This window comes from Salmo salar, chromosome ssa10 (assembly GCF_905237065.1).
Source record: "Salmo salar chromosome ssa10, Ssal_v3.1, whole genome shotgun sequence".
NCBI lineage: Eukaryota > Metazoa > Chordata > Actinopteri > Salmoniformes > Salmonidae > Salmo > Salmo salar.
This window is the reverse complement of record NC_059451.1, coordinates 29,935,715-29,959,635: the sequence shown is the minus strand read 5'-3', so window position 1 is coordinate 29,959,635 and position 23,921 is coordinate 29,935,715. Positions and strand designations below refer to the sequence as shown.

Sequence of the window (23,921 nt, the reverse complement as noted above, 5' to 3'; positions counted from 1 at the left end):
CTCACACACACACTACTCTCATGTGTATGCTCTGTGCTAAAGAGTTTTAGGTGGACAGAAGGGAGAGAGGGGGGGAGACAGAGGAGGGGCAGGGTTTGTCTAGACCTATGAATCACTTGTTCCCCCTGGTGAGAGGGATGTTGTGTAATGGTTCTGACCCAGTTACCGTAGCTAACTCTGGGCAGAACTAGAATATTAACATACTGTAGACTTACAAACTGTGTGTGTACGGGTTTATTCACGATTCCAGGGTCTTTTTGATTTACCAGAGAAACCAGCTCTTAGCATCTGTGATGAGTGTGTGATGTAACAGTGGGGGGCTTATTGCTCTTAATAGTTCAGAAGTCACTCTGTAGTCCTGAAGTGGAAGGTCTATTTCCCCTTATTGCTCTCTCTCACACGGGCACACACACACACACACACACACACACACACACACACACACACACACACACACACACACACGGGGTAAAATGTCTGTCCTGTTTTCTCCCACTCAGAGACACCCAGTCAGAACAGGACTGTCTTTCTACAGAGTCCAAGGTCCCAGTGTCCTTTATTCAAATTACTCCATTCTTCTTCTTTTCTTCAGTGTCCTTCCATCACTCTTCCTAATGTATCCTCTCTTCTTCCTCTTCTGCCTCTGCTCTTCCGGCGTTCAGAGTCCCATCCCCTCTTCCTCTCCCCCTCCTCCTCATAACTCAATCACACCTGCATGCCAGGCTTATTAACATCCCCATTCCCCTGATTCCCTCCCCCCATCATCCCTCCCCCCATATGTCTCTCCTCCTCGTCATCACTGTCCATGTCCTCCCCCTTCCTCTTGTTGTATCTCTCGTACAGCACCATGAGGACACCCATCACCCATGCCGACACGGTGCCGGCGCTGAAGATGACGAAGCCGATAGCGATGAAGAACAGGTAGTCCCAGTAGCCCAGGCCCTGGTGGCAGTCTGCCCTCAGCTGCATGCCCACTTCAGCCAGCCGTTGCCCAGACAGCTCTGGAGGCCCCTGGCACACTGTCTGGCCCTCGTCTACAGAGAGGGAGAGAGACAAGAAAGAAAGAGTTAGCCATCTAGAGAGAAGGAGAGAAAAGAGAGATTTAGCTGTCTGACCCTCGTCGGAAGAAAATCCCTCCTTCCCTAGTGCCCCTGGCCAATAGGAGCAACAGTGAGCACTGTTACCTTCAAGTAGGTTTTGGTTTTGCTAGGGCGTTGTGGACAGGGATGGCGGATGCAAGTTCGAATTCAGGGATAGAAAGCTGTTTTAAGCCTATCCCAAACCTTAAAGTTTACCTTAACCATTCAGAGTTAATGCCTAAACTTAACCACTACGACATTTGAAGTTTGAGTAACATGGATGTACGTCTAATTCTGAAGTGAGACTGTGAGAGCTGGTTGGACGTAGAAGGGAGAGAGAGGGAGAAATAATAGAAATGACCACAATGCAGCATACTCACTCACACAAAGCTGTAATAACCTTAGTGATAAATGATCTGTAGACACTATAGATTTCCTCAGGGTAATGCAGGTCTGGGACACATCTAGGACACAGACATATTAGAATGCTCAGCACACACACACACACACACGACCAGGCTTCATAGAAACACAAGACATCTCCAAGGACAGATAGTGTTGTTTTCCTTCTCTTGGCATCTGTTAACAGCTGGCTTCTAATTAAAAAAGATGAAAATGAGCAGAGACAAATTAAACACCAGTTCTCTCTTGCTCTTTAACTTGTTCTCTCTCTCTCTCTCTCTCTCTCGTCATTAAATTTTTTTTCTGACCTTAAATCAGTGTGTATAATTGACTTCATCCTACTGCTCATCACAAGTTAAGAGGCTAAGAGGCTACTGCCATTGCCATTGCCAATCAAACCATTACAGACAATGATGTGTGAGGAGAGAGGAGACCCTACAGACTGGGTCACCTCTGTCACTGGCTGATCCTCCCAGAGAGGGGAGGGAGAGAGTGGGAAGGTGTCAGATGAGGAAGACTGGATATCTAGAGAGAACTGGATATGCACTGCCTCATAATTTCATCTCTCTCTCAATCCCCCCCTCCCTCCCTCCCTCCCTCCCTCCCCCTCCCTCCCTCCCTCCCCCCTCCCTCCCTCCCCCCTGGCTGGCTGTGAACGGGGCACTGATGGATTCATACTGTTAATGATGTTAATTACATTGCACTCCTCTTCCAATAACGACAGAGGTCTTCAGGAGGGGGTGAATGATGGAGAGAAAGAGAGAGAAAGAGAGACAGAAAGAGAGATGGACAGATATTAGCTGGGCCAGTATTTCAGATGGAGGGATAGTACGTGCTACCAGCTCTCATAGTCTTACGTCAGAATTAGACGTTGATCCATTTTTCTCAAATGTCAAATTTAGAAGCTGTTCCAAATGTCAAATCTCAAAATGTTTAATGTTAAGTTTAGGCATAAACTCCAAATTCTTAAGGTTAAGCAGGTCAGATCAGACATGGAGGGTAACCTCAGCTTTCCCTGTCTGGGCAGAAGGTTTGGGATAGGCTAAAAACTAAAATATCAAAAACAACTTTGTATTGCTGGATTCAAACTCACAACCTTTGGAATCAGAGGCAGATGCTTATGTCCCCCACCCCCACTTAAGGATAACAGCGCTCACTGTTGCCCCTTGTGGCCAGTTTCCATGTCCTCTCCCAACGTCCTCAGACATGGATGGACGTCGAATTCTGACTTGTATCACGTTTGACCTGGCTGAGTATGGGAGAGGAGAAGAGAGAGAGACAAACTGTAGAGTTGACCCCCATCACGTCACTAACAGTGTCATATCTGTAGCCCTCAGTAGTCATGTAGCATGTATTATAGTGTAAATTAACAATCAGCTCTTCCATATAAACCAGATATATTTAAATGGTTAATCAAGGACATCTATCATATCCAACCTAAATGCATCCTATATCCAACAAGGCCATGAGGTTGTAGCTGAGGACAGGTGTCTAATATCTCTGGTTGGACAGGTGTGTGTGTGTGTGTGTGTGTGTGTGTGTGTGTGTGTGTGTATAGTACGTCTGTGCATGTATGTGTCAGGGACGTGCTCTGAGGTTAATGCAGGTCAGGATCCGACAAAGCAGATCAGACACGGATTGTAACCTAAGCTTTCCCTGTCTGGGCAGAAATAGACTGGCACATGATGACGCTGAGTTAGCTAGGCAACATTATGCAAGTTCTTATTCTGATTAGGCAGGATGTGCTTAGGCCTTACCTTGCCCCGGCACACCACACAGACAAATACGACGTAGACCAACTCAGCTCAATTGGCCCGGAGCAAATGTCCAAGATTAGTAGTTGCAGCTCACGGTATGGTTTTGGTCCTTTGTCATTCCGCAACTTGTTATTGATTGTGAACCGATCAGATGATTGACATAGTAATGGAACGGTAACATTCATTGCAGGGCTGGAGCAAAAACCTGCACTCACACCGGCTCTTTATGGATCTCCCTCATCTCAGCCCCTTTCACTTTCTCCTTCTCCCTCCCTCCCCTCTTCTCGCCATCTCTCTCGCTCTCTCCAGTGTGTATTAGGTCACATGGCTCTCCCTCGCGTCACTCTGTCATAATCTGTGAGGGGCCGTGTCCGGTTGACAACCCATCATCTCTTGCATGCACACACACGCCTGCTTCAGCCCTAGGGGAGATGGGATTACTGTGCCCCCTTACCCCCACATCACATAACAGCCACCACTCAACCGGCCCATCTCATCTTCATTACAAACAGACGCCCCAGAATGGATGGTCCACTGTCTGTTTCAGTCTATCTCCCTCTGTCTGTTTTTCTTTGTCTCTTCATCTCTCTCTCTTTCTGTCTAGATCTCTCTGTCTGTCTAGTTCTGTCTGTCTGTCTAGTTCTGTCTGTCTGTCTGTCTGGTTCTGTCTGTCTGTCTAGTTCTGTCTGTCTGTCTGTCTGTCTAGTTCTGTCTGTCTGTCTGTCTGTCTAGTTCTGTCTGTCTGTCTGTCTAGTTCTGTCTGTCTGTCTGTCTAGTTCTGTCTGTCTGTCTGTCTAGTTCTGTCTGTCTGTCTGTCTAGTTCTGTCTGTCTGTTTGTCTAGTTCTGTCTGTCTGTCTATTTCTGTCTATCTGTCTGTCTGTCTGTCTAGTTCTGTCTGTCTGTCTCCCTCTCTAGCTCTCTCTGTCAATCTCTGCCCACGTAGAGAATGAACCAAACCACTGTGGGTGCTTCACTGTCAGTATCTCTCTTTATAACACAACCATGAGGAGACTGACTTATACAACAGCTCCCACACTGAAGAGGCTTTCAGCTACTCCATACTACTGCTAAAACACAACACCAGTTAGAGTGACTGTCAGACTCCTCTTCTATCTTCACACCACTGAAAACCACAGCACAGGTTAGAGAGAGAGAGTCATCTTTCCAGAGCCTCAATTTACTCATACCCTACTGGAAAGCTGTGACAGGACTGGACTATACTATTAATCATCATTACCATTGTATGGTTGGATGGCTGACCCTGAGTAGAAGTAGAAGCAGTGTTAATTAGTAACTCACATACAAAGACTGAATTGTACACCAATCTACATACATGTTTTATCTATACAATCCAAGAGGAGCCACCTGTCCCCTCAGCCCTGTAGTATCATTATTAACATGACTCATCTAGCAAACCATAATTGGTTCTGTGAAAGTTCTTAGAACATTCGTTAGGTCTCAGAAAATGTTCTCATAACACAAAAACTGTTTAGAGGTGCTGATGTTGCAAGAACATTCCTAGAACCCATTTAATCTGTTCTTTAAAGGCTCCCAGAATGTTTCATTAGGTTGTGGGAACAGTCTGGTGAGAACATTCTGGGGACATCGCAAAGGATACAGTATGTTCCCAAAACACAAAAACTGTCCAGTTTTGCAGATTATTCTACAATGTTTATTTTACCTGATGTTACAAGAATGTTCCTAGAACACATTTCACTATAACAATATGGAAGAAAATGAAATGTATTCTACAAGATCCAAAATAATTTCTGAAAAACACAACTTTATGGAACAATCATTGGATAGCTTTCAGAATTCACCTATAAATTGGACCACATGGAAAACTGAAGGCATAGAAACCGTAAATGACTTGGTAACAGGAAATACATTTATTTCCATGACAGAATTAAAAAGTAATTTTGGACTGACCAATGTAGATATTCTCAAATAAATGCAACTTAAAAGTTCCATATCATGACATTTAGATGTGAAATCTTTTTGACATCAGAGCAACCTTGAGGAAGTCCTATTTGAGTCCGAAAAGGATGTTCATATGATAGGTAAGATATAGAAAACCTTGCAGAGAGCATATCCAACTGACAATCTCTTAGAAAAAAATATGAACTATTGGAACCACAACTTAAAAATAACTGATATTAGCACAAGATGGAGGGAATGTTGGAACATAACTAACGAAATTACAGTTAAAGAAAATGTAAGCTTAGTCCAGTATAAACTAATGTATAATATAGAATGTATTATACATCAGACATAATGTAAGGATATACCCGATGGGTTGGATGATTCTCCTCTTCACTCATCTTGAAAAAACTTATATTAAAAATGTGGAAATTAATCAATCTGTCATCATTAACACAATGGAAAAATCGAATGATTTATTATTTCAATATTTCAAGTGCTTGAGCTATGGAGAGAAAACAAACGGTGCAGTTTCAGGCCATGTGGCGGAAGGTGATGTGGGAGCTGGAGATGGGGATGTGCTAGTGGGTCTGGGCAGGTGAGATGTACTTGATATTGTCGTTTGTATCTATATTTACATTTAAGTCATTTAGCAGACGTCCTTATCCAGAGCGACTTACAAATTGGTGCATTCACCTTACGATATCCAGTGGAACAACCACTTTACAATAGTGCATCTAAATCTTTTAGGGGGGGGGGGGGGAATGAGAAATGCTCACGAACAGGGATGTAAAATGTGCACAACATTTTAGAGAAATAAGATATTTGTGCGTATGGAACATTTCTGGGATCTTTTATTTCAGCTCACGAAACATGGGACCAACACTTTACATGTTGCGTTTATATTTTTGTTCAGTGTTGTTAACCAAATAGCATGCAGAATTTAGACTAACATAAAAAAAAGAAAAACTTTAAAAATGGACTGTTCCACTTTTTTTTATGCACCCGATATAATCCCTACTTTGAGACGCTTGATATGGGACCACGCATCCATCATACCGCTCAGGAAAGAGACGCATTCTGTCTCCTAGAGATTAATGTACTTTGGTGCGAAAAGTGCAAATCAATCCCAGAACAACAGCAAAGGATCTTTTGAAGAGGCTGGAGGAAACAGGTACAAAAGTATCTATATCCACAGTAAAGAGTCCTATATCGACATAACCTGAAAGTCCGCTCAGCAAGGAAGAAGCCACTGCTCTAAAACCGGCATAAAAAAAGCCAGACTACGGTTTGCAACTGCACAAAGATTGTACTTTTTGGAGAAATGTCCTCTGGTCTGATGAAACAAAAATAGAACTGCTTGCGTCACGTCCTGACCAGTGAAAAGGGTCATTTGTCATAGTAGAATGGTCAGGGCGTGGCAGGGGGGTTGTTTTGTGTGTTTTGGGGGTTTTTGGTTCAAGGGGAATTTGTTCTAGTTTTCATTTTCTATACTTCATTTTCCATGTTTGGCCGAGTATGGTTTCCAATCAGAGGCAGGTGTCTTTCGTTGTCTCTGATTGGAAACAATACTTAGGCAGCCTGTTTTCCTTTGGGTTTTGTTGGTGGTTATTTTCTGTTTAGTTGTTTTACCTGACGGAACTGTTGGTCGTTGTTATTTTGCTGTTTAAGTGTTCTCATAAAATAAATTAAGAATGAGCACTATCCACGCTGCGCCTTGGTCTCTTCACTATGACGCTTGTGACAGCTTGGCCATATTGACCATTGTTATGTTTGGAGGAAAAAGGGGGAGGCTTGCAAGCCGAAGAACACCATCCCAACCGTGAAGCACGAGGGTGGCAGGATAATGTTGTGGGAGTGCTTTGGTGCAGGAGGGACTGGTGCACTTCACAAAATAGATGGCATCATGAGGGGGAAAATGATGTTGATATATTGAAGCAACATCTCCAGATATCAGTCAGGAAGTTAAAGCTTGGTCGCAAATGTGTCTTCCAAATGGACAATGACCCCAAGCATACTTCCAAAGTTGTGGCAAAATGGCTTGAGGACAACAAAGTCAAGGTATTGGAGTGGCCATCACAAAGGCCTGACCTCAATCCAATAGAAAATATGTGGGCAGAACTGAAAAAGCTTGTGCGAGCAAGGAGGCCTACAAACCTGACTCCGTTACACCAGCTCTGTCAGGAGGAATGGGACAACATTCACCCAACTTATTGTGGGAAGCTTGTGGAAGGCTACCTGAAGCGTTTGACCCAAGTTAAACAATTTAAAGCCAATGCTACCAAATACTAATTTAGTGTATGTAAACTTCTGACCCATTGGGAATGTGATGAAAGAAATAAAAGCTGAAATAAATCAATCTCTATTATTATTCTGATATTTCTCAATCTTAAAATAAAGTGGTGATCCTACCTGACCTAAGACAGGGAATTTTTACAAGGATTAAATGTCAGGAATTGTGAAAAACTGAGTTTAATGTATTTGGCTAAGGTCTATGTAAACTTCGACTTCAACTGTCTAAAGTATTTAAAAAAATATATGGTTGCGTTTGTATGATTAAATGCTGTTCAAAATGTCCTGTAAATTAAATGAAAATGCTGTGTGTCTATATCACCTTGTAGTGGGCCTACAATAGTCCTCAAATGTGAATTGCAGTTCAATGTGGCGAGACACATATTAGGGATGTATTCCAATTTGCTTTAACGAGCTACAAATTTGCATGCTGAGAATATTGTGGTATTAGTAGGTAAAACTTCAATAACATGACATTTTCTTTCAAATATTCTGAGGACCTCTAAGACAAGGTAAAATGTATATTGCGTGAACATCAATGGAATCTTATGTTAAACATAAAACAAATTGGCTATGAACGTCATCAGAACATTGGGCAACATTGTGGGAATGTTCAGTGCAACCTTTATGAATATCACAAGAATATTCTTGCAACAACCAAGACAACTCCCATAATTTAATGAAATGTTCTGGGAACCTTTAAAGAACTTAGACTAGGTGTTCTGTCAACATTCTTACAACATTAAGGTAATGTCCTATGCAACCTAACTTAAACATTGTATTAATGTTATCACAACTGAGCCTATATTGTGTTTTGGGAACCTCTCTTGTAATGCACCCACATTGTTCCCACAACCTAATTAAATGTTCTGGGAACCTTTGAACTCAGTTCTGTCAATATTCTTGCAACATCAAAGGAATGTTTTGTGCACCCTGATACAAACATTATCTGAACGTCAGCACAATCTCCTGTCATATCCCAACAATATTCCCACAACCTAAAGAAATGTTTTCTGAACTTTTATTAACTGAAACATTTCTTCAGTGAACGTTCTTATAACACAGTTGAATGCTTTTTGCACCCTAAAATTAACATTGTATAATCATCCGCACAACTGAACAGTTTTTGTGTTTTGGACACATATCTTTTGCGATGTCCCCACAATGTTCCCAGCAGACTGTTCCCACAACCTAATGAAACATTCTGGAAACATTTAAAGAACAGACGAAATGTGTTCTGGGAATGTTCTTGTAACATTAGGTCAATGTTTTTTGCACCCAAAAATAAACATTGTTTTAAAATATATACCATACCAGTCAAAAGTTTTAGAACAGCTACTCTTTCAATGGTCTTTCATTATTTTTTATATTTTCTACGTTGCTGAATAATAGTGAAGACATCAAAACTATGAAATAACATATATGGAATCATGTAGTAACCAAAAAAGTGTAAAACAAATTTTAAGAATAGATTTGAAGAATTTGAGATTCTAGATAGATATATATGAGATGAAATGCGAGTTCCTAATGATTTCAGGAAGCCAAGCTATAGCTCTGAGACGTTCAAAGCAATGGGGCAGCCATTTTGATCAAGAGAGATCTTTAGCAAATATGCATATTTTCTCTAACCATAAACATACAAATAGACTCAGCAAAAAAATAAACATACTCTCACTGTCAACTGCGTTTATTTTCAGCAAACTTAAAGTGTAAATATTTGTATGAACATAAGATTCAACAACTGAGAAACTGAACAAATGAACATTATTCCAACAGAAATGGAATAATGTGTCCCTGAACAAAGGGGGGGTCAAAATCAAATGTAACAGTCAGTACCTGGTGTGGCCACCAGCTGCATTAAGTACTGCAGTGCATCTCCTCCTCATGGACTGCACCAGATTTGCTGTGAGATGTTACTCCACTCTTCCACCAAGGCACCTGCAAGTTCCCGGACATTTCTGGGGGGGGAATGGCCCTAGCCCTTACCCTCCGATCCAACAGGTCCCAGACGTGCTCAATGGGATTGAGATCCGGGCTCTTCGCTGGCCATGGCAGAACACTGACATTCCTGTCTTGCAGGAAATCAGGCACAGAATGAGTAGTATGGCTGGTGGCATTGTCATGCTGGAGGGTCATGTCAGGATGAGCCTGCAGGAAGGGTACCACGAGGGAGGAGGATGTCTTCCCTGTAACACACAGCTTTGTCATTGCAGGCAATCTCAACAAGCTCAGTCCGATGATACTGTGACACACCGCCCCAGACCATGTCGGTCCCTCCACCTCGATCCTTCTCCAGAGTACAGACCTCGGTGTAACGCTCATTCCTTCGACGATAAACGCGAATCCGACCATCCCCCCTGGTGAGACAAAACCGCGACTCCTCAGTGAAGAGCACTTTTTGCCAGTCCTGTCTGGTCCAGCGATGGTGGGTTTGTGCCCATAGGCGACGCTGTTGCCTGTGATGTCTGGTGAGGACCTGCCTTACAACAGGCCTACAAGCCCTCAGTCCAGCCTCTCTCAGCCTATTGCGGACAGTCTGAGCACTGATGGAGGGATTGTGCATTCGTAGTGTAACTCGGGCAGTTGTTGTTGCCATCCTGTACCTGTCCCGCAGGTGTCTTGTTGGGATGTACCGATCCTGTGCAAGTGTTGTTACACGTGGTCTGCCACTCCGAGGATGATCAGTACGGACATTGCAATTTATTGCCCTGGCCACATCTGCAGTCCTCATGCCTCCTTGCAGCATGCCTAAGGCACATTCACGCAGATGAGCAGGGACCCTGGGCATCTTTCGGTGTTTTTCAGAGTCAGTAGAAAGGCCTCTTTAGTGTCCTAAGTTTTCATAACTGTGACCTTAATTGTCTACCGTCTGTAAACTGTTAGTGTCTTAACGACCGTTCTACAGCTGCATGCCCATTAATTGTTTATGGTTCATGGAACAAGCATGGGAAACAGTGTTTAAACCCTTTACAATGAAGATCTGTGAAGATGTTTGGATTTTTACGAATTATCTTTGAAAGACAGGGTCCTGAATAAAATGACTTTTCTTTTTGTTGAGTTCATAAGGAAGGTGAAATCTTATAGTTAGTCATTTTATAATTTGAATAACTTGAATATACTATATTTAGAAAGCATTTAAGTCATTTCATACAGTTTTGTTGACTAGGAAATACATCATAAAATATATTTCTACTGCGGGCTTGAGATTGTGTTCTCAAAAGTGACTACACCTCAGTAATTTTTTACTATTTTTATCAGAAAGGTGAGATTGTAACCTTCCTTTCAGCATTACTAGTTATTGTTTATGACCCTCTCATGATAAATAAGTACTTTTGGGGATTACGTAGATTACATTTAGTTACATTCAACTGGATAATCATCCACACAACTGGACAGTTCTTTTGTGTTTTGGGAACACATCTTTTGTGATGTGCCCACAATGTTCCCACCAGACTGTTCCCACAACCTAATTAAACATTCTGGGAACCTTTAATGTACAGCCAAAATGTGTTCCGGGAACGTTCTTGCAACATCGTGTGAAAGTTTTATACAAGCATTGTATAATAATCAGCAAGACTGGATGTTGTGGGAACTTTCACAGAAACAATTTTAGTTTGCTGGGGAAACATTAGTGGTACATTGTTTTATTACATTACCTGGAAACCTAATGACAACTTTTGGGGAATGTTCTGCGGTGGTTGTTACAGTTGTGCACAACATTTCTGTGAATGTTAGGAGAACATTCCAAGGATATTTCATTTAAAACATAAAAAAAGATGGGATGTTATCATTCTAATGTTAGGGTTTTATCTATCTAGAACTTAATGGGAATCGTAGCTAATGTTCTTGGAATGTTTGATGGAATGGCTATTATTACTATTAACCACTGGACAGTAGTGTCACTGTCATACTATACTGGCCCTGTGAAGTATGCCACTTTCAAATGACCAGTCAAATCAAATCAAACCTTAGTGAAATGCTTACTCACAAGCCCTTAACCAACAATGCAGTTAAGAAAAATACAAAAGAAAATAAGACAAAGTAACAAATAATTAAAGAGCAGCAGTAAAATAACAATAGCGAGGCTATATACTGGGAGTACCGGTACAGAGACAATGTGCGGGTACCGGTTTGTCGAGGTTATTGAGGTAATATGTACATGTGGGTAGAGTTATTAAAAAGTGTAGTGTCTTGCGGTCGGAGGCCGAGCAGTTGCCTGGAATGCCAGTTGCCATTCCAGGCAGTGATGCAACCAGTCAGGATGCTCTCGATGGTGCAGCTGTAGAACCTTTTGAGGATCTGATTTGGTCCCAGGGCTGTGTGTGTGTGTGTGTGTGTGTGTGTGTGTGTGTGTGTGTGTGTGTGTGTGTGTGTGTGTGTGTGTGTGCGTGAATATGTGCGTGCAAGCGTGTTTGCACGTGTGTGTGTCCAGGGAGCAGGTCAGTAAATAGTAGGAGAAATAAGAGCAGTGCTGATCTTTGTTTTCTATTTCCCTGGGTTGATACCTTGCTGCTGACCTCCATCTGAGAGTGGCTCGTGTTCAGTGCAACAGACAGTCTGTTTGTGTTGAACTGGTAATGAGGTCATATTGTTTGAATTTTGGAGCAATAATTCATCTTCAAAATATAGCAAACAAGATTATTATCCAAAAACAGTGATACATGCACGCATACTCGCTCTCTCTCCCCCCTCCACTCCCCCCCTCCCTCCATAATCTAGGGTAAAGTAGTCATTAACATGCTTGTTAAATGAACTCCTGGCTCCACAGTACAGAGCAGCAGTAACTGGACTAATAGGGAGAGATGTATAAGGTTACATAACATGACCCTGAATAAACCTACAAGCTGAAGTCCCATACTGATACTACAGGCTCAATACTGCTTGGCTCCATACATAATAGGAAAATAACAAGACTGATCACCTCTCATACTGTCTCAGATTATCTTGATCCCTGACCTCTGACCCCCAACCTGAAGTCTGACCCCAAGTTAACAACAGTTAAAGTCACAACCAGCATATCGTGGTCTACTGGTGAGTTAGAAAGGGTAATTGGTTCTGGTGAGGTCTAAGTACTGTCAACACTGGACTGTCTGACCATTAATGTTAGAGTGGGTTGGTGCTGATTGCTATTGAGAACAATAACCTCAAATAGCCTACTGCTTTAGTAGCAGCACCTCTTATGAAATACAATTGAATGTCAGTGTGCCACCTTTTTCCAGTTCTGACGGCCGGTTTGGAACATCTGAGTATTGTAGCAGACTACAGTATGCTAAAAGCTAAATGGGTGTGTATGCTGCAGAGTAGAGTAATGTCAATACTGCTGAGTCTACACTGAGCAGCTATGACTCAGGATCACACACACACACTCGATTTAGCAGTTTTAGATGGTTAACCATGATCTCCTTCCATTACTGTGTGTGTGACCTTGACAGAGTGAGCAGTGACAGTCGCAGCAGTTCGGTTGGACTAGACCAACCGAATGGACACTCACTGAGCACTAAAACCAAAGAGCCTCTATGTGTGAACAGACACACTCATCATACAAACAAGCAAGCTAGTAACACAGACACAAACACTAACATACAAGCATAAATTGTGTTTGTGGGCACACACACAGTACGCACACATTGGCTTGAACACCTAGAGCTGCTGTGTGAAAGCAGAGCTGGGCTGCACTGTGCCGAATCACCGGCTGCATTCCAGACGAGTTATTACACACAGCAGAGCTAAATACAAGAACATTTACATTTCACTGGAGTGCTGAAGGAATGATGTTCCTGAAACATAATAACTGACACTCTCTCCCTCATCTGTCCCGACTCAGAGAAAGCAGCAATGAAGTCAGATAACAGACTAAGTTCCACCACTTCATAGCGTACTCAAGTACCACACACACACACACACAGAGAGAGAGAGCTGATATGGGTTGTGAGGTATTAACCTGGAAGGCAGACTCCTGCTCCGACTGTAAACACAGCTATTTATAACACCCTAATTATGACCGTGTGTGTGTGTGTGCCGTTTGTGTGTGTACATATGGTAATCCTATGGAGGAGGATTCTACTTTTATCTTTCTGTTTTTAATCTTTCCTCCCAACCTCATCGATGCAGAACAAATTGCTTAGAATTATGGATGGATGTGTGTGAGTAGCTGTACTGTGTGCTCGTGGATGAATGCTTGTTTGTGTGTGTTTGTGTACTACTGCATGTGTGTGAGAGAGCCACTGATGTGGTTATGCTCTTGATTGCTTATTCTGAGAAAAGGCCCTTTTGCCCTCCAAACAAATGTCATATAGCTGAACTGAAGTAAGAAGACAGATCTTCTTTTAGAAAAATGGCTAAAAACAACATTTCTGTCGTTGAATGGGACTGGTGCTCACCAGTAGCAACTCTTATAGAACACTGGCTGTAAAACATGATTAAAATGAGTACCGGACACTTTTTCATTCCACTTCAAGCACTTCTATTGTTTGGTAAAAAAAAATAAAATCAGCATCTCTTTAGACGTATGAAGAAAGACAGCTATATATATATATATATATATATATATATATATATATATATAAGAGAGAGAGAGAGAGAGAGAGAGAGAGAGAGAGAGAGAGAGAGAGAGAGAGAGAGAGAGAGAGAGAGAGAGACTAAGAATAGTTGACCTTTCTTCATCACATCAATTAGGCTGAATAATTCCTTAACGCGCGCGCACACACACACACACTCTACTATGGTATTAATCAGATCACCATAATTTCAATGCCTCATCCTTCCCGCCATCCTTTCACGGTGATCCCTCCTTCCTGCGTTGAAGGATGAGAAGAAAGTGAAGGTCAGATGGCAACAGCTCTCTTACTCTCTCTCCCTTGTTTGTTCTCTCGGTCGGTCTTCTCTTTCTCATCTCTATATCTGTCTATCATTTTCTATTTCATTGTTCATCTCTCTCGCTCTCTCTCACACACAAACCCATGCCTCTGTCTTATACACTTGCGTTACACAGCTAACCTTCGACCCTGCCCTGCTTTTAGAATGTTAGAGCAAACACACACAATAATGCCATAATCAAAACACATAGCAACCAACCCCCTAGAGCCGATTGACGCAATGGGTGCATCATTCTAAGTTACATTTAAAAAATCCTGATAACAATTTGTCAGTTTAAGCTAGAGATATGCGTCTCAATCCACTGCATCCGCCAGTGTCGCACTTCCGCATCTGCGGTGAAAGGTGACAGAGCTAGAGCGGTGTTTGTAAGACCATGAGACATCCCCCAAAATTGGTCTTCTCACGAAAACGTCTGAACGGTTTGACCTACAACTATTATGACCACTGTATATAAAGGGGAGACACTCACAAAAATTGTGTTTTCCGTTTTGCTCTACGACCCCCACAAGTGTCACGAGACTTGTCTGAAAGTAACCAGTACCGGTTAAAAAAAACTAATGGATGTATGAAGATAGTTTTGTGCCTACCCAAAAAAAGGGGCTAAATATGTGTAAAAATAAATATATACACAGTACCAGTCAAAAGTTTGGACATGCCTACTAGGGTTTTTATTTTTAATATTTTCTACATTGTAGAATAACAGTGAAGACATCAAAACTATGAAATAACACATATGGAATCATGTAGTAACCAAAAAAGTGTTAAAGATTATTCAAAGTAGCCACCCTTTGCCTTGATGACAGCTTTGCACACTATTTGCATTCTCTCAACCAGCTTCATGAGGTAGTCACCTGGAATGCATTTTAATTAACTGTGTGCCTTGTTAAAAGTTCATTTGTGGAATTGCTTTCCTTCTTAATGCGTTTGAGCCAATCAATTGTGTTGTGACAAGGTAGGGGTGGTATACAGAATATAGCCCTATTTGGTAAAAGACCAAGTCCATATTATGTCAAGAACATCTCAAATAAGCAAAGAGAAGCGACAGTCCATCATTACTTTAAGACATCAGTCAATACGGAACATTTGAAGAACTTTGAAAGTTTCTTCAGGTAAAAGTTGCAAAAACCATCAAGAGCTATGATGAAACTGGCTCTCATGGAGGACCACCGCAGGAAAGGAAGACCCAGAGTTACCTCTGCTGCAGAGGATAAGTTCATCAGAGTTACCAGCCTCAGAAATTCCAGTGAAATAAATGCGTCGCAGAGTTCAAGTAACAGACACATATCAGCATCAACTGTTCAGAGGGGACTGCATGAATCAGGACTGTGTGGTTCCCACCGTGAAGCATGGAGGTGGTGGTGTGATGGCGCTTTGCTGGTGACACTGTCTGTGATTTATTTAGAATTCAAGGCACACTTAACCAGCATGGCTACCACAGCATTCTGCAGCGATACACCATCCCATCTGGTTTGGGCTTAGTGGGACTATCATTTGTTTTTCCAACAGGATAATGATCCAACACACCTCCAGGCTGTGTAATGGCTATTTGACCAAGAAGGAGAGTGATGAAGTGCTGCATAAGATGACCTGGCCTCCACAATCACCCGACCTCAACCCAATTGAGATGGTTTGGGATGCGTTGGACCGCAGAGTGAAGGAAAAGCAGCCAACAAGTGCTCAGCATATGTAGCAACTCCAAGACTGTTGGAAAAGCATTCCAGGTGAAGCTGGTTGAGAGAATGCCAAGAGTGTGCAAAGCTGTCATATGTACAATACCGTTCAAAAGTTTGGGGTCACTTAGAAATGTCCTTGTTTTTGAAAGAAAATCCAAAAAGAAATTCAGTAAAATAACAAAATTTATCAGAAATACAGTGTAGACATTGTTAATGTTGTAAATTACTATTGTAGCTGGAAACGGCTGGTTTTTAATGGAATATTTACATAGGCGTACAGAGGCCCATTATCAGCAACCATCACTCCTGTGTTCCAATGGCACGTTGTGTTAGCTAATCCAAGTTTATAATTTTAAAAGACTAATTGATCATTAGAAAACACTTTTGGAATTATGTTAGCACAGCTGAAAACTGTTGTCCTGATTAACTTTTTAGTGACAGGGGGCAGTATTTGGAAATTCGGATGAATGACATGCCCAAATTAAACTGCCTACTACTTGGGCTCAGAACGTAGGATATGCATATTATTTTGGATAGAAAACACTCTGAAGTTTCTAAAACTGTTTGAATGATGTCTGTGAGTATAACAGAACTCATATGGCAGGCAAAAACCTGAGAAAAAATCCAAACAGGAAGTGGTTTGTAGTTTTTCAAGACTGGGCCTATTCAGTATACAGTGACATAGGGTTCATTTTGCACTTCCTAAGGCTTCCACTAGATGTCAACAATCTTTAGAAAGTTGTTTGAGGCTTCTATGGTGAACAGAGAGCGAACAAAGGAAGTTGGAAGTTGTTGACTCAGGAGTGGACATGAGTTCATTGGCGCGCATTCACGTGAGAGTTAGCTGTGTTCCATTACATTTTTCAAGACATTGGAATCGTCCGGTTGGAATATTATTGAAGTTTCATGTTAAAAAGGCCCTAAAGATTGATGCTATACATCGTTTGACATGTTTCTACGAACGTAAATATAACTTTTTTTGACTTTTCATCGTGAAAGTTTCTGCGCGCTTCCTACATTTGGAGTAGCTTACTGAACGCGCGAACAAAAAGGACATAAATGATGGACTTTATCGAACAAAACAACATTTATTGTGGACCTGGGATTCCTAGGAGTGCATTCTGATGAACATCATCAAAGGTAAGTGAATATTTATAATGCCATTTATGATTTTAGATGACTCCAAAATGGCGGGTATCTGTATTGCCTGCTGTTGTTTTCTGAGCGCTGTACTCAGATTACTGCAAAGTGTGCTTTCCCCGTGAAGCTTTTTTTAAATCTGTCACAGCGGTTGTTTATCTATAATGGAGATGTTTATCTATAATTCTTTGAATAACAGTTTAATATTTTATCAACGTTTATGATGAGTATTTCTGTAAATTGATGTGCTCATCACCGGAAGTTTTCGGAGGAAAATAATTTCTGAACATTACAGGCCAATGTAAAATGGTTTTTTTGGATATAAATATGAACTTTATCGAGCAAAACATACATGTACTGTATAACATGAAGTCCTATGAGTGCCATCTGATGAAGACCATCAAAGGTTAGTGCTTAATTTCAGCTGTATTTCTGGTTTTTGTGACGCCTGTTCTTGCTTTAGGCACTGTCCAAACATAATCTAATGTTTTGCTTTCGCCATAAAGCCTTTTTGAAATCGGACAACGTGGTTGGGTTAAGGAGACGTGTATCTTTAAAATGGTGTAAAATAGTTGTATGTTTGAGAAATTTGAATTATGAAATTCTTGCTATTTTGAATTTCCCGCCCTGCTATTTCACTGGCTGTGTCCCGCTAGCGTCCCACATAGCCCATACTAATTAAAGAAGAAATAAAACTGGCCTTCTTTAGACTAGTTCAGTATCTTGAGCATCAGCATTTGTGGGTTCGATTACAGGCTCAAAATGGCCAGAAACAAAGAACTTTCTTCTGAAACTCAGTCTATTCTTGTTCTGAGAAAGGAAGCCTATTCCATGCGAGAAACTGCCAAGAAACTGAAGATCTCGTACAATGCTGTGCACTACTCCATTCACATAGAAAGAAAGAGGAGTGGGAGGCCCCGGTGCACAACTGAGCAAGAGGACAAGTACATTAGAGTGTCTAGTTTGAGAAACAGACGCCTCACAAGTCCTCAACTGGCAGCTTCATTAAATAGTACCCGAAAACACCAGTCTCAACATCAACAGTGAAGAGGTGACTCCGGGATGCTGGCTTTCTAGGCATAGTTGCAAAGAAAAAGCCATATCTCAGACTGGCCAATAAAAAGAAAAGATTAAGAACACAGACACTGGACAGAGGAACTCTGCCTGGAAGGCCAGCATCCCGGAGTCGCCTCTTCACTGTTGACGTTGGAACACAGGAGTGATGGTTGCTGATAATGGGCCTCTGTCAGCCTATGTAGAGATTCCATTAAAAATCTCCAGCTACAATAGTCATTTACAACATAAGCAATGTCTACACTGTATTTCTGATCAATTTGATTATTATTTTAATGGAGAAAAATAAATTGCTTTTCTTTCAAAAACAAGGACATTTCTAAGTGACCCCAAACTTTTGAACGGTAGTGTATATATATTTCCTGAGTTGTTTTATATCTCCTGGATTTAGGACAGATGCCTAAAAAACTTTTTTCTTAGGATTTATTTTTTTAACTGTCCTTTTTGCCATTAATGAATGTGTTAGAGGAAAGGGGATATCTAGTCAGTTGTACAACTGAATGTATTCAACAGAAATGTGTCTTCTACATTTAAAACAACCCCTCTGAATCAGAGAGGTGCGGGGGGCTGCCTTAATCGACATCCACGTCTTCGGCGCCCGGGGAACAGTGGGTTAACTGCCTTTCTCAGGGGCAGTACGACAGATTTTTACCTTGTCAGCTCGGGACTCGATCCAGCAATGTCTCAGTTACTGGCCCAACGCTCCTACCCGCCAGGCTACCTGCCGTTATTCAATGCGTTTCTATGGGCTTTAGTAGTAAAGACCAAAATCTAGATATTTTTTTTATACCTAAAAGGGTCCTAAAATTCCAAACCTATTAGCTAAATGATCCATAGTATGATCATCTTAAACAATTCCATATGTCAGCTTAGCAACCAACGTCTTAGACTCTAAAGAATAAAATATTGAACAGTGCAGGGAATCCAAAGGTTATTAACCAGATGGAACAATGTAAGTAGTTGTTCAAGGTATCATTGACTGCTGATCATAATGAATGGATTTACGGTCTCTCTCTCTCTCTCCCCATTGACACTCTGTGACTTTGTTGGCTGGTTGTGTCAATACATGTTAACACTGACACAGGTGACACATTCTGTACACACACGCAGTGGTGTAAAGTAAGTAAAAATACTTTCAAGTACTGCTTAAGTCATTTTTGGGGGGGTATCTGTACTTTACTATTTATATTGTTGACTACTTTTACTTTACTAAATTCCTAAAGAAAATAATGTACTTTTCACATTTCAGCCAAATTGAGCCGTCTGATTTGCTTATTATAAGGAATATGAAATGATTTATACTTTTACTTTTGATACTAAAGTATATTTTTGCAGTTACATTTACTTTCTATACTTAAGTATATTTAAAACCAAATACTTTTAGACTTTTACTCAAGTAGTTTTTTTCTGGGTGACTTTCACTTTTACTTGAGTAATTTTCGATTAATTAAGGTATCTTTACTTTTACTCAATTATGACAATTGGGTACTTTTTTCACCAAAGAACAGACGTGCGCGTACTTGCACGCTCACACACACAAAATAAAGTTTGTAGGGGAGCCTTCTCCATTCAGCAAGTGTAGCACGAGTCTATCCCTGTACGGCCAATCCGCAACGTGAACCCTCATTCACAAAAACACAACATACTCCCCAAGCAGCGTGCTAACCATGTTCTTGGTTGGCCGAGGCTTCAGGTCTCAGGGAAGGTGACGTCACTGCACAATGGGCTAGCTACTTCTCATCTGCTATGCTAGCGTGATGAATCCCTTTCATAGCATACAGTAGTGAGATGGGGGGAGGGGAGGAGGGAAGGAGGGGGGAGGAGGGGGGAAGGGACAAATTCTGAATGGGCTCTGATTAATCGTGCTAGAAGATGGGGAGCCCAGGTGGAACACACACACACGCACACACGCACGCACGCGCACACACACACACTCACAGGACGAGCTAAAGACACCAGGAATCTCTTTACATTACACTCTAAGCCCTGCAGTCATAACATGAGACATCTTAAACAACGAAGACACACAGTCGCATACACCAACCCCTAACAAACACACACACGCACCCTCTTCTCCTGACCCCATTCCCTCTCCTCCGACTGTCACTCTGGTTAGTGTACATGGATATGGCTGCAATATCAATAGACATCCATGTAATCCCATACTACGGGAGAGAGAGAAGGGAGAGATGCTTCATCTCAACATTACTGTACATAAAAACAATATCTCATCCCTTCTTTCTCTGCATGGTGTCTGGTCAAGTTCAAAGTACCAGTAACTCCCTGTAACCAGGACCTGATGCAGCTGCATGGAGCGTGAATGGTTAAAGAAGAACGACGAGAGAGGAGTGATGAGAGATGTGGAGGAGAGGACCAATGGCACAGATACAGATAGAGAGTTGCGCTGACACTGATAGTGGACGTAGTCAGTACCTCTACCCTGGCCTTTCAGATGTACAGCCAGGCTTGAACCTGGAACACCGACAAGTCCCTGTACCAAAATGCTCAACATGAAGGCTACAGTGGTATTGTCACATAGTAGATGAATGGTGGGATGCTCCACTGATCTGTGTGCCAGTAATTAGACTACTATCCTCCAGTGAGTAGGGCTATTATACATGTTCTATTCTCTTTAGTAGACCTAAATCAGTAGGCTCCTATTCTGAGAGGAGGCTAACTGACAGGAGAAGCGATGATGCCGTTGTAGGCCTCCTCTCAGTCCTGCTCTTGGCATAGATAGTGTGGAAATTCAATAGACATTGAGAATGAAAACATCTGCATATCTGCAGAGTTTTGGGAGAGGCATTGTTGTGATGTGAAGGACAGGTGGAGGTTAGGGAGAGAGGGAAAGACTGGGGAGGAGAGGGAGAGAGGGAGAGAGGAGAGGGTGTGAGAAATAGAGAGAGGAGAGTGAGGGAGAGAGAGAGGGAGGGAGAGAGGAAAGAGGAGGGAGAGAGAGAGGGAGGGAGTGATAGAGTAAAGTGGGAGAGTGAGCGAGTGAGAGTCTGTATATGGGGTGTGGAAGTCCTCTGGTCATTGAGACTTCCAATCCATTATCGGGGTCCCTGTGCTCCTGTGACGTTATTCACCCTGGCTCAGGCTCTCTCTGTGTGTGTGTGTGTGTGTGTGTGTGTGTGTGTGTGTGTGTGTGTGTGTGTGTGTGTGTGTGTGTGTGTGTGTGTGTGTGTGTGTGTTGTGAAAACAGTGCTGGCGTCCCCGAGCAGGCTGTCAGTCACGGACTATTGATTGAGCGCCCACCATCAAATTAGCTAAATTAGTTGATGTGACGATAAGCAGTGATAAGACCTTAGAGCATCTCTGGCTCTACGTCCCAGCAGAGGACAACTGCCTGTTTACTCGCCAGAATGGTACAACAACAAAACACACGGTGCAGGTCAACAGTTTAAGCTATAGGTCTAATAACTATCCATCTACACCACCTGAGTGTTAGGACTGCACTTTCTCTGAACATCTGTCAAGCTAGACATTTATTGCAGCTGAATTAAAGACAGTAGGCTAATAAAGTGACATTTATAGGAGCACATGAGCAAGACACTGGCACAGGTCACCCATATTCTATAAACAAACAGAACCACTTAAATCCCCAAACTTGAATCCTGCTTTCTGTACAGTGGTTCACAGACACTCGTACACACAAAGCCCCCCTGACCTCTCCATCCGCATTCTCACCTTGGAACTTGAATCCTTCTATTTGGACCCAGAGGCAGAGGTCTTCCGTCTCGCAGTCACACCTCCAGGGGTTTCCACTGAGCCCCAGGGAGCGCAGAGAGGGCAGGGCGATCAGAGAGCTGATGTTCAGCGTCGTCAGGTTGTTCCTGCTCACATCCAGCACCTGCAGAGCCATGTTCTCTGAGAACGCGTCCGGGTGGATCTCACTTAGCCCCGGGTTGTCTGTTAGCCGTAGCATCACAAGGCTAGACAACGGTCCAAACGTCCGGTCCTCGATCTGGGTCAGTGTATTGAAGGACAGGTCAAGGTAGGCCAGCTTCCGGAGATTCCCGAAGGTGGACTCGGAGATCTCCATCAGGGTGTTGTTGCTGACGTCCAGGTAGACTAGATCAGACAGGTAGTTGAGTTGCAATGCTGGAAGTTCTCCGATGCGGTTGTTGGAGATGATGAGTTGGCGGGTAGCTAGAGGGAGGTCGTTGGGGAAGAGGGTGAGCTCCTGCCCGGCACACTGGACCACCAGCTGGTCGTCACACACACACCTGTCAGGGCAGCCTGCTGTAAGAGCTGGGGAAGGGGCCACCCCCATCACGAAGATAAAGAGAAAGAGTAGCCGGAGAGATTGAGCGCTTGGAGCGGGTAGGAGACGCATGATGAAGCAGCCCTGGGCGTCATGAACTCGGGCTGAGTAGGACCAGGAGGACACCCCAGGACCAGCACTCCCCCCCGGGCATCCTGCATGTGGCTGCGGGACTGGGGGTGCGGCTAGACGGCTACTCTGGAGAACCGACTCAGGTTGCGGCTTCTGCTGCTGTCTGGAGGGTTGGATAGTGGTTATATCCAGACTCTCTTTCTTCCTCTCTCGCGCCAAATGGATAACGGTCTCTAGCTCACTCACACGCACGTCCACAAGACGCCCGTGTTAATTACGAAGGTGACCCTACTGACGGACGCGCTAATCGCGTGGTGAGAATCGCTGAGGCTTATCAGGTTCTCCTGAAAGGTGAGAAGAGAGAGAAGAGAAAGATGAGATAAAAGAGAGTCTCTGTCACTCTTTTCTGTTATTGCCTCGGTATGTCTTCATTTGAAGTTAGTTGTCGGCGGAGGAATGCATTGTTCGTTTATAGTTTCCAAACTGCTGGATGGTGAAATTCAGGAAGTGATTCCTCCGCTTCCTACTAAAGAGAGTGGTGTGTAATACTGCCTGTTTTAATGGATTTGTAATAGTTTAATAATCACCGTATGTTCTGCGATGTCACTTGCTAATCCGTTATTCCGGAGCGCGAATGGAAGTGCGTCCATCCCTCATTTGCCTGCTCGGCTGGTCTGGCTGCATGTGTGTGTGTGTTCGCTGCTCTGCTCTCTCTTTTTGCAGCTGGGTGGGAGGGTTCTGCAGTGTGTGTGTCAGCAGTCTCTTAGTCAGACTGTGTGTGTGATTCGCTGCCACACAACTTAGTGACGTCACCAGGTGTTCAGTAGAGGCACATGGGTAAAATCACTGGGGGAGTCATGCAGTGGCGACCCGTCATTCAGGGTAGGTGGGGCTCCTCGAGCCCACATTTTTATCAAAATAGAAATAACAAATATAATAATATATATATTTTGTAATTTTTTGGGGGGTAGCTTGCCTGATTTGCATGTTATTTTGGCATTAATATGAGTCACATATCAGTTTGAAAACAATGTAAAAAATATATATATCACTGAGTTAATAAAGCCGCATACAAACACGGTCTCTTTTTTGATTCCTTGAGTAAGGCAGCTCCAAAATGCAGGTGTTTCAGCCTAGCTCAGTGCTCTTTCTTTGATGACAAAATTTGCCCACGAAGGACCACCACGCCACCATCCTGTTCAAGTGAGCACATCACAACAAGGTGAGTCCAAAAATGTCTTATATGCTGCTGCATAAATGATGTAATATGCCAGGGAGATATGTATGCTGTAGCTAAGAAAGTAATACTAAGTGTATGTTGTGTACTGAGCTATTAGTAGCCCATGTGCCTCCCCCTAATCATTTGGT

General features: G+C 42.7%; 1 protein-coding gene across 2 annotated transcripts; it reads right to left on the bottom strand.

The window, feature by feature from the left end:
• Nucleotides 1-216: 216 nt before the first annotated feature.
• On the bottom strand, nt 217-23,336 carry lrrc52 (leucine rich repeat containing 52). Of its 2 annotated transcripts, XM_014216810.2 has the most exons (3): nt 23,141-23,336; nt 21,905-22,897; nt 217-1,034 (listed from the first exon to the last, which is right to left on the bottom strand). In XM_014216810.2, the coding sequence occupies exons 2-3, from the start codon at nt 22,551-22,553 to the stop codon at nt 706-708; spliced, it is 978 nt and encodes a 325-aa protein (XP_014072285.1). In that variant the 5' UTR covers nt 22,554-22,897; nt 23,141-23,336; the 3' UTR covers nt 217-705. The 2 variants fall into 2 exon arrangements, with proteins under 2 accessions (XP_014072285.1, XP_014072284.1); XM_014216809.2 differs by having other exon boundaries at nt 21,905-23,336.
• Between the last annotated feature and the right edge of the window lie 585 nt (nt 23,337-23,921).

Bases quoted from the DNA above. Each gene is read 5' to 3' on its own strand.
- lrrc52 (XM_014216809.2), bottom strand. From the start codon at position 22,553: ATGCGTCTCCTACCCGCTCCAAGCGCTCAATCTCTCCGGCTACTCTTT. The intron at 1,035-21,904 runs GTGAGAATGCGG...CCCTCTCTGTAG, and splicing joins AGAAGGATTCAAGTTCCAAG to ACGAGGGCCAGACAGTGTGC.